Below are 11834 nucleotides of genomic sequence, written 5' to 3' on the forward strand. Positions count from 1 at the left end.
AATTGCTTAAGATGCTACATCTTTTTATAAAATCTCTACTACACATTTAATTATCTGTTAAATCACCGACCCAAAAGCTAAAGGAAAATTTAATTATATATCACTAACACTCTCTCACTTTAGGCTTGAAATGTGAAGAAGACCCAATAAGTAAAAATCAATATTAAATGGGGATGAAATAACATTTCAGTGACTTGAACATAAGATCTCTCTAGATCACCTATTCTATTATTATCTTAAATTACCGAAGTTTTTGGATCAATTGGTGATTTGAAACTATCTTGTAAAATTAGTCATTCTTATGGAAAAAATAATACTCCTTTAAATTAATATGGAGAAAAAAATAAAACAAACTATTTTTACAAACAATTTTAAAATTAAACTAATCAAACAATTACTTAGAAAATTGTTTTAAAATTACACCAAACACGTCCCACGTTTCCATGAGAGTAAGATATTGCACACCATCTTTGTTGGGGTTTAGGTTTTATAGAAAACATATTTTATTCTGAATTTTTTGTTTCTTCCTTTGTATTTAATTATAACTATGACTACCTTTTTGCAATTGCTTCATCTTTTCATCTTTTTGTCTTTTTATTTATTTTTAGTTCTCATTATTAATATACTATTTATATGTGAGGTACCTGACATGATTTTTTTTAATGATGTATATGATCTCTTCTCTCTCCCAATGCTTCCTCTTTTACCTTTCTTTGGAAGATTAAAGAGATGTTTGGTTTAATTTTGAAAATAAGTCATACTAAAAGAAATTTGAGTATTTAGAAACCAATCAAAATAGTTTTTGAAATACGTTTGAATTGTATTTTAAATAATTTTTAGCAAAAGAGTTTTAAACTTTTTTAAAAAATATTTTTTCTCTAATCAATCCAAACAAATCCTAAGATTACCAAAAAGTCAAATTCTTTTGAGTGATAGGTTTTTCCTTTAAAGTCAATTGGGTTCAAAATAAAGGCAGATGTTCTATGATTGAACACACTTGGTTGAATCGGAAAATTTGTACAGATGACCCCTAGTTAGGGGCCCACTCAAAATTTGGCCTCGCTCTTATAAACAAATAAAATTTGGACTTTTGTTGATGTCATCACGCTTGAATTTACCACTGCAACCCTTCTTTCTTCTTCCTCCTTCCTCTTTCCTCCTTCCTCCTCTCTTATGCATCACTTTTTCTTTTTCTTTTTTTCCTACTTTCTTCTTCTTCTTTTTCATTTTTTCGTTTTCGGTGATTTCTTTCGTAACACCACCCTCTGGGCAATTTTCCTTTTTTCTTCTCTGGCGATTTTTGTTTATGTCGCCCTTTTCGTTTTTCTCTCTTTATTCTTCGTTCTACGTCTGATGAAGAACAAGACGAAGGAGAGAGGAGCAGGCGGGAGCGATAAAATGAGAGGAAGAATATGAACAAATGAAAAGAAAAATTGAAGAAAAATTATAGTTATGTCTTATGAGGATCAAGAAGAAGGAGCAAGAAGCGAGAGCGAGGAGCGGGAGCGAGGAGAATGGGGAGCTAGAAGCAAGCCCTCGCACATGTTTTGAAGTCAAATAGGTACTTTCACATGTGGATGACGCAACAAAATGCCAAATTTCAAGCGTTTTTAAAGTGATGCCAAATTTTAAGTCAGTCCCTAAATAGAAGTCATTTGTACTAATTGATACATGTGATATACCTGACATGATTTTTCAATGACGTATATGATCGCTTCTCCTTCTCCCAGTGCTTCCTCTTTTACCTCTCTTTGGAAGATTAAAGGGATGTTTGGTTTAACTTTTAAAAGTTTAAATTTTGAAAATAAGTCATATTAAAAAAATGAGTATTTAACCACTCAAAATAACTTTTGATGCACTTTTGAAGTATATTTTAAACAATTTTTATTAAAAAAATTTAAATAAAAATGACTTTTCTAAAAAAACTTTTTTTTTTTGTTTAATTAATCCAAACAAGCCCTAAGATTACTGAAAGTCAAATTCTTTTGAGTGATAGATTCTACATGGAAAAGTTAAACATACCTCCCTTTAAAGTCAGTTGGGTTCGAAATAAAGGCAAATGTTCTATGATTGAGTAGATTGTTGAATCCTCCTGTTCGAGATAAAGGCAAGGACTTGTCACGGACCTACGTATCTTTGATTGTCTTTGGGGTATGTATTTACAGAATAATAGTAAGATTATTCGGAGCGTCAAGAGATATGCATGTGAAGGTTTGAATATTATTCATATTGTAATTATTAATTTAGTAAATATCAATTTATATTCATAAACTTTATCAATTAAAATCTTAAATTAATAATTATATCTACTTTTGAAGTGTATCAATTTACACCGTCTTCGAAAATTTCATACAACTAATATCATGTAAAACTTGGAATTTGAAGCAATTAAACTACTAAATTATCACAAGTCAATCAATTTAACCTTTCATTACGATTATATTTGAATATCATACATGTATTCATTCTCAAACACGTGTAGATTTCTTCAAATGTGGGTCTTACAAAAAGAACGATTAGAATAAATGCATAGATAATTTTCAAAGGAAATTTTGTCTAACAATCTAAATTGATTCATTTATGAAATTTGAGGGTTTAATTGATACAACAATAAATCACAAAGCTTTTCCAAACAGAATATCATGGAGGATATAAATGGATACACTTGCAAAAATTCAGAGTTTAAAAGCATTTTCTCCCAACCCCTTGAAAAATAGGAGATATGCTATATGTCTAGACCTTCTCAACCATGAAGAGGCCAACCAATTGAAACGGGAAAATGCAAGAGAATAGAGATGGATGAATCCCAAATGTTCTTGTAATAATAAGGCTAGTAAAATCTATTGACCTTATATTATAACATATAAGATGTTTTTCAATTAACGAATGATATGGTTTTGCTAAACAAGCCAAGTATTAGAGACCAATGGCCCCAAAAGAAGTTATTGTTTTGTAATCTACAATCTGTTTAACAAAGGGATGGAGAAGTTTAGTTTCATACAGTAACAGTGAAGAGATATAGTTTGAGAATAACAGCCAGAGCTAACTGCAGCAAGAAGATACTGGCCACAATCAAAAACCATCTCTCACCAGCTGACTTTATGTGAGCTCGGAGATTGAGTGCCACAAATGTTGCTGACATGAATCCGGCCACGCCCGCGATAACCCATCTGAATATTTCCAAAGGGACAACAGAGAGACACTGCAAATACAAATGTAACACACATTTCAGCATCCAATAAGTCGAGAATCGTATATTGAGTTAAACATTTGTGTACCAATCAACTAGTTGATATCTTTCATGGTATCATGGAAATTAACACGAAAGGTCAAAGGGCAACGTCAAAAGATCATGTAAACTCACCATTGATTGTTTTAATGTTACTATTATTTTGGATAGGGAATAGATTTTATAAGAATGACATAAAAAATATATATATATAATGAAATGAGCTATATACACACTAACTAGGAGTAGCACCTAAAGGCATGAACACAGAAACAAGACACAGATGTAATACAATAGGTTAAGTTACAAATTTAGTCCCTATAATTTTAAAAGTTATAATTTAGTTCCTATGGTTTGACAAAATCTCATAAATAGTCCCTATGGTTTGATAAAATCCTCATAAGTAATTCTTACCAAATGGACTATTTATGAAGATTTTATCAAACCATAGGGACTAAGTTCTAATTACAAACTCTAGGGATTAAATTCTAACTTTTTTTCAAACCACATGGACCAAATTTGCAATTTAACCAATAGAATACAAATTTGGGGCATGGATAAGATAAGGACAGGTTATACGTCATTTGAGATCCACTGCCATCAGTACTCTTTTCCTTTTTTTAGGGAGATTTCAAGAGAAACAAAAGAGCATGCAATTTATAATAAGTAATAGTATTGATCATGGGCTGATTAGAGTTTAGACATACCAGTGCTGGGATGAATACAAATAAAGAGTAGCCATAGAGACAAAAGAGCTGAACGAGGCCAGACGGCACCGAGAAGTACTTGAGGATTACATATAGTCCAACAGGAACAATGGTGACATAGCCATAGAACAAACCAGCGGACCAGGTTACCAAATTTATGTCGTAGTTCCAATCTTTATTTTGTAACTTGTGTGCCAAGTATGTCACAAACGTTCCGATAGAAGCAGCCACAAATATCAAGGTAGTACATATCCAAAATGGTCCGTATCTGGGAACAAAATGAAATTACAATCATAGAGCCTTCAGCATAAAATAATTGATCCTCACTACCACTATGAGCAAATTCATCAAGTCAAACAATCGTCATTTAATAAGCCTATTTTTTGGCTAACAACCTTCAGACATATATTTTAACCACAATTCTAGAAAGCATTACAGTAAGAGAAAAATGGGAAGCAGAAAATTGGAGAGATTATTGGAATGTTTTTATCTTTTGCCAAATTATTGACAGAACATTTGTGAATTTGTCATCTAGAGTAAAATTCCTCATGGAAGTTGGAACCTTAAGCCGCCATTTATAGTTGCACTAGAAAATCTAACGCCTGAATTCACTTTGGTCTAATTTTCTTCAAAGTAAATTGTCTCCAGAAAATTCAAACCCTTATCCAAAAAAATTTCCATTTTAGTGGTAAAATTTTGATATCATTCTTCCATAACAAGCAACAATCAATGCTTGGTGAGATGACATGCATTTGTATAGTTACAGAAAAAGAGCTTACAAATCTGGGGTGTCGGCTGTTCTTTCATTAAAAGTTCCTCTAAATGGATAAAGAGAATCTTTGATCCTCTCTAGAACATCTGATGTATCAACATCAAAATATTGTTTGTAGGAAGAAATTGAGAAGGTCCGAAACCAACCACCACCACCCTGCTGGGGGGATTCATCAGAACCAGAGATAGGTTTTGAAAATGTATCTGCATCAGATAAATTTACCTATTAGCTCAAACTTAAAGCTTTATTACAATATATTGTAAAAGACAAGATAAGGCAATTGCTCTGTCGACTCTAGTAGAACATATTCTATGCTTCCACAGAAAGTCATGTATGTATATGGTTAATATGAGCGTCTATACATCTGAATGCCAGAAAGTAGAAATAAAAATTGAAATCGACATAGTTTCATGCTCTTTTCATTACACAAATATACCCATATCTTTCCCAGTGTAATGAAGTCCTATGACACTTTAATGAACTTAACAGCATAATTATCTATTGCTCACAAAATACAATTAATCCTCCTTGGAATATGTCAAACGGAGGATAACATTGGTCCATTGTGGTGATATTGCTCAAAATATCAAAGAGGAAAAAAACTTCTTAATGGAAGAAACACCCATTACAAATAAGAAAACAATATTCTAGCAAACATAATACAACAGATTAGTACAAAACTACTAACCAACATAGAAGGAAATACCCAACACAACACTCATGAAGATAGTTTGAAAACATCTTTCTTTGCCACTTTGTCGATCTCTAAATAATTATTTGAAACCTTAGCAATAGATCGCTTTCTGAAATTAATACATAAATACATACATATATACATAAATATATACATACATAAATACATATATACATCAATACATACATACATACATATATATAATATCAAAGCTAACGGAGCTGACAGAGTTACTAATTTTTCTTTTCTTTGTTGGGATAAGAAACAATTTCATTGATTGAATGAACTAAACAAAGGAGATTAAAGGAAAGCCATAAAGGGATTACAAATTGTCAGAGTTGCTAATTTGGAACAAATCTAGAACAATATACCCAAACGGACAAATGAAATTGAATAGTGAAAAATAGACAAACATGAAAAATCCAAAGAAATGGTAGCCAACATGCAGAACAAAACCACCAAACAACAGAGTAGACAACATCAAAGATGGGTAGTGAAGCTGGCAGTCAATCCGACAACACATACAAATGCAATAGATATGAATGCTCAAGGTTGTGAACAGAGTGAGTGATCGCAATTCAAACGTCGAGGGGTGGCAAACTCATCTGAAAGTGGCGAGACGCAAACAAACAATGGTGGTGGCAGCTAGAGTCAAGGTTAACTTTAGGGTTTCTAAAAAATTAGGATATTTAGCTCTAATACCATGCTCAAAATATCAGGAGGAAATTATAATTTTTGTCTTATTTTCTATGAGAATTGAGAGGAATAAGAGTTTTTAAATAGAAAAAATGCCTGTTGCGAATAAGAAAATAATATTCCAGAAAATATAATACCATAAATATAAAATTACTGATTAACAAAAGAAGAAATAACCAACAGATAAGATCATATCATAAACTTCTGGACTAGAAAGTAACCACCATGCTAAATGAAACATAAACTAGCAAAGTATACCATTGTGCAAAAGTCAACGGTTGAAGGAGTCCCAAAAGATGAAACCAATAATATAGAGGGAAATTCATTATCTAAAATTACTTTTGATACAAGGATGGAAAGTTCATCTGCAGGTAAAAAGGAACGATATTAATGATGTAGATGTAGGTAACCAAATTTTGAGTGGTCAGACCACCAAGGACCCTACTAACTAATTTGTACATCCATCCATTCATCTGTTCTATCATCCAATTGGGCAAGTGATAAAGATTTTAGTGCCTCTCAATCTAAAGTCTACCTTAAGAAGATAACATCTAATTTTCTCTAGATCAGCAAAACACCAAAGAGATTCAATAGTACAATTACCTTCTCGTATCTAAGTAGAATAATTTTTTATTTTTATTTTTATTTTTTGGAAAAGGATACTAAGTAGAATAAGTTCAAAACAACATTGAGCTAAAATAATACCATCAGCATCTCGAGGAGGCTGGGAACCACCAGAGATCTTTCCTTGAGTTCCAGAAGGAGGAAATGTTTGAAGATTTGAATCTACAATAACAAATCAATCAGTTATCATCTTGAAACAAATAAGAAAATAAGGAAAATAAATAAGTAAACAAATAAACAATACAGAGTCAAGTGGATCAAAATGGAACTCCAAAACTTGATCTCAATCCTCATAATTTGTGATTAACCTAAAATTTCAGTCCAATATTTATATCTATGTCATTCCTGCAATACAATATCTTAGTTAAAATTTCATTCAACAGTGTTTCTAGCTCAGCAAAAATTAATGTTGTATCCCTTTCCATTTGATCCACTTGACTCATGTATTGGTTTTATTTGTTTAACCTTATATATGTTTACCTTATTTTCTTATTTGTTTCAAGATGATAACTGATTGATTTGTTATTGTAGATTCAAATCTTCAAACCATTTCCCCCTCCTCTGAACTCCAAGGAAAATCTCAGGAGTGGTTCCCCAGCCTCCTCAGATGCTGATGGTTTCAAAGATCTTTCTTTAGTATTTTAGCTCAATTTTGTTTTTGAAACTTATTCTACTAGTATCCCTTTTCCCAAAATAAAAAAAAAAAAATAAAAAATTATTCTACTTAGATACGAGAAGGTAATTGTACTATTGAATCTCTTTGGTGTTTTGCTGATCTAGAGAAAATTAGATGTTATCTTCTTAAGGTAGACTTTAGATTGAGAGGCACTAAAATCTTTATCACTTGCCCAATTGGATGATAGAACAGATGAATGGATGGATGTACAAATTAGTTAGTAGGGTCCTTGGTGGTCTGACCACTCAAAATTTGGTTACCTACATCTACATCATTAATATCGTTCCTTTTTACCTGCAGATGAACTTTCCATCCTTGTATCAAAAGTAATTTTAGATAATGAATTTCCCTCTATATTATTGGTTTCATCTTTTGGGACTCCTTCAACCGTTGACTTTTGCACAACGGTATACTTTGCTAGTTTATGTTTCATTTAGCATGGTGGTTACTTTCTAGTCCAGAAGTTTATGATATGATCTTATCTGTTGGTTATTTCTTCTTTTGTTAATCAGTAATTTTATATTTATGGTATTATATTTTCTGGAATATTATTTTCTTATTCGCAACAGGCATTTTTTCTATTTAAAAACTCTTATTCCTCTCAATTCTCATAGAAAATAAGACAAAAATTATAATTTCCTCCTGATATTTTGAGCATGGTATTATAGCTAAATATCCTAATTTTTTAGAAACCCTAAAGTTAACCTTGACTCTAGCTGCCACCACCATTGTTTGTTTGCGTCTCGCCACTTTCAGATGAGTTTGCCACCCCTCGACGTTTGAATTGCGATCACTCACTCTGTTCACAACCTTGAGCATTCATATCTATTGCATTTGTATGTGTTGTCGGATTGACTGCCAGCTTCACTACCCATCTTTGATGTTGTCTACTCTGTTGTTTGGTGGTTTTGTTCTGCATGTTGGCTACCATTTCTTTGGATTTTTCATGTTTGTCTATTTTTCACTATTCAATTTCATTTGTCCGTTTGGGTATATTGTTCTAGATTTGTTCCAAATTAGCAACTCTGACAATTTGTAATCCCTTTATGGCTTTCCTTTAATCTCCTTTGTTTAGTTCATTCAATCAATGAAATTGTTTCTTATCCCAACAAAGAAAAGAAAAATTAGTAACTCTGTCAGCTCCGTTAGCTTTGATATTATATATATGTATGTATGTATGTATTGATGTATATATGTATTTATGTATGTATATATTTATGTATATATGTATGTATTTATGTATTAATTTCAGAAAGCGATCTATTGCTAAGGTTTCAAATAAATTATTTAGAGATCGACAAAGTGGCAAAGAAAGATGTTTTCAAACTATCTTCATGAGTGTTGTGTTGGGTATTTCCTTCTATGTTGGTTAGTAGTTTTGTACTAATCTGTTGTATTATGTTTGCTAGAATATTGTTTTCTTATTTGTAATGGGTGTTTCTTCCATTAAGAAGTTTTTTTCCTCTTTGATATTTTGAGCAATATCACCACAATGGACCAATGTTATCCTCCGTTTGACATATTCCAAGGAGGATTAATTGTATTTTGTGAGCAATAGATAATTATGCTGTTAAGTTCATTAAAGTGTCATAGGACTTCATTACACTGGGAAAGATATGGGTATATTTGTGTAATGAAAAGAGCATGAAACTATGTCGATTTCAATTTTTATTTCTACTTTCTGGCATTCAGATGTATAGACGCTCATATTAACCATATACATACATGACTTTCTGTGGAAGCATAGAATATGTTCTACTAGAGTCGACAGAGCAATTGCCTTATCTTGTCTTTTACAATATATTGTAATAAAGCTTTAAGTTTGAGCTAATAGGTAAATTTATCTGATGCAGATACATTTTCAAAACCTATCTCTGGTTCTGATGAATCCCCCCAGCAGGGTGGTGGTGGTTGGTTTCGGACCTTCTCAATTTCTTCCTACAAACAATATTTTGATGTTGATACATCAGATGTTCTAGAGAGGATCAAAGATTCTCTTTATCCATTTAGAGGAACTTTTAATGAAAGAACAGCCGACACCCCAGATTTGTAAGCTCTTTTTCTGTAACTATACAAATGCATGTCATCTCACCAAGCATTGATTGTTGCTTGTTATGGAAGAATGATATCAAAATTTTACCACTAAAATGGAAATTTTTTTGGATAAGGGTTTGAATTTTCTGGAGACAATTTACTTTGAAGAAAATTAGACCAAAGTGAATTCAGGCGTTAGATTTTCTAGTGCAACTATAAATGGCGGCTTAAGGTTCCAACTTCCATGAGGAATTTTACTCTAGATGACAAATTCACAAATGTTCTGTCAATAATTTGGCAAAAGATAAAAACATTCCAATAATCTCTCCAATTTTTCTTCCCCATTTTTCTCTTACTGTAATGCTTTCTAGAATTGTGGTTAAAATATATGTCTGAAGGTTGTTAGCCAAAAAATAGGCTTATTAAATGACGATTGTTTGACTTGATGAATTTGCTCATAGTGGTAGTGAGGATCAATTATTTTATGCTGAAGGCTCTATGATTGTAATTTTCATTTTGTTCCCAGATACGGACCATTTTGGATATGTACTACCTTGATATTTGTGGCTGCTTCTATCGGAACGTTTGTGACATACTTGGCACACAAGTTACAAAATAAAGATTGGAACTACGACATAAATTTGGTAACCTGGTCCGCTGGTTTGTTCTATGGCTATGTCACCATTGTTCCTGTTGGACTATATGTAATCCTCAAGTACTTCTCGGTGCCGTCTGGCCTCGGTGCTACTCGTCTGGCCTCAGTTCATGCTCTTTTGCTTGTCTACTGTAGTGGATCTCAAATGACTATAACCTGCATATTTGTATTCTATTGGTTAAATTGCAAATTTGGTCCATTGAAAAAAGTTAGAATTTAATCCCCTTAGTCCCTATGGTTTGAAAATCTTCATAAATAGTCCATTTGTAAGAATTACTTATGGATTTTATCATCCATAGGGACTATTTATGAGATTTTGTCAAACCATAGGAACTAAATTATAACTTTTAAAATTATAGGGACTAAATTTGTAACTTAACCTATTGTATTACATCTGTGTCTTGTTTCTGTGTTCATGCCTTTTAGGTGCTACTCCTAGTTAGTGTGTATATAGCTCATTTCATTATATATATATATTTTTTTATGTCATTCTTATAAAATCTATTCCCTATCCAAAATAATAGTAACATTAAAACAATCAATGGTGAGTTTACATGATCTTTTGACGTTGCCCTTTGACCTTTCGTGTTAATTTCCATGATACCATGAAAGATATCAACTAGTTGATTGGTACACAAATGTTTAACTCAATATACGATTCTCGACTTATTGGATGCTGAAATGTGTGTTACATTTGTATTTGCAGTGTCTCTCTGTTGTCCCTTTGGAAATATTCAGATGGGTTATCGCGGGCGTGGCCGGATTCATGTCAGCAACATTTGTGGCACTCAATCTCCGAGCTCACATAAAGTCAGCTGGTGAGAGATGGTTTTTGATTGTGGCCAGTATCTTCTTGCTGCAGTTAGCTCTGGCTGTTATTCTCAAACTATATCTCTTCACTGTTACTGTATGAAACTAAACTTCTCCATCCCTTTGTTAAACAGATTGTAGATTACAAAACAATAACTTCTTTTGGGGCCATTGGTCTCTAATACTTGGCTTGTTTAGCAAAACCATATCATTCGTTAATTGAAAAACATCTTATATGTTATAATATAAGGTCAATAGATTTTACTAGCCTTATTATTACAAGAACATTTGGGATTCATCCATCTCTATTCTCTTGCATTTTTCCGTTTCAATTGGTTGGCCTCTTCATGGTTGAGAAGGTCTAGACATATAGCATATCTCCTATTTTTCAAGGGGTTGGGAGAAAATGCTTTTAAACTCTGAATTTTTGCAAGTGTATCCATTTATATCCTCCATGATATTCTGTTTGGAAAAGCTTTGTGATTTATTGTTGTATCAATTAAACCCTCAAATTTCATAAATGAATCAATTTAGATTGTTAGACAAAATTTCCTTTGAAAATTATCTATGCATTTATTCTAATCGTTCTTTTTGTAAGACCCACATTTGAAGAAATCTACACGTGTTTGAGAATGAATACATGTATGATATTCAAATATAATCGTAATGAAAGGTTAAATTGATTGACTTGTGATAATTTAGTAGTTTAATTGCTTCAAATTCCAAGTTTTACATGATATTAGTTGTATGAAATTTTCGAAGACGGTGTAAATTGATACACTTCAAAAGTAGATATAATTATTAATTTAAGATTTTAATTGATAAAGTTTATGAATATAAATTGATATTTACTAAATTAATAATTACAATATGAATAATATTCAAACCTTCACATGCATATCTCTTGACGCTCCGAATAATCTTACTATTATTCTGT

General features: G+C 32.0%; 2 protein-coding genes across 2 annotated transcripts; one reads left to right on the forward strand and one right to left on the reverse strand.

Annotated features, from left to right (window-relative positions):
* Window positions 1-2813: 2813 nt before the first annotated feature.
* On the reverse strand, window positions 2814-7831 carry LOC150030217 (uncharacterized). The gene is made up of 5 exons (XM_090309935.1): window positions 7693-7831; window positions 6804-6884; window positions 4716-4911; window positions 3937-4204; window positions 2814-3202 (listed from the first exon to the last, which is right to left on the reverse strand). The coding sequence occupies exons 1-5, from the start codon at window positions 7829-7831 to the stop codon at window positions 2996-2998; spliced, it is 891 nt and encodes a 296-aa protein (XP_090166061.1). The 3' UTR covers window positions 2814-2995.
* Window positions 7832-9123: 1292 nt separating this feature from the next.
* Window positions 9124-11164, forward strand: LOC150030218 (uncharacterized). Its single transcript, XM_090309934.1, has 4 exons — window positions 9124-9186; window positions 9233-9447; window positions 9959-10253; window positions 10737-11164. The coding sequence occupies exons 1-4, from the start codon at window positions 9124-9126 to the stop codon at window positions 10998-11000; spliced, it is 837 nt and encodes a 278-aa protein (XP_090166060.1). The 3' UTR covers window positions 11001-11164.
* Window positions 11165-11834: the final 670 nt, after the last annotated feature.

The sequence above is a fragment of the Benincasa hispida genome, unplaced genomic scaffold (genome assembly GCF_027475165.1).
Source record: "Benincasa hispida cultivar pf3 unplaced genomic scaffold, pf3_genome.v1.1 HicScf435, whole genome shotgun sequence".
NCBI lineage: Eukaryota > Viridiplantae > Streptophyta > Magnoliopsida > Cucurbitales > Cucurbitaceae > Benincasa > Benincasa hispida.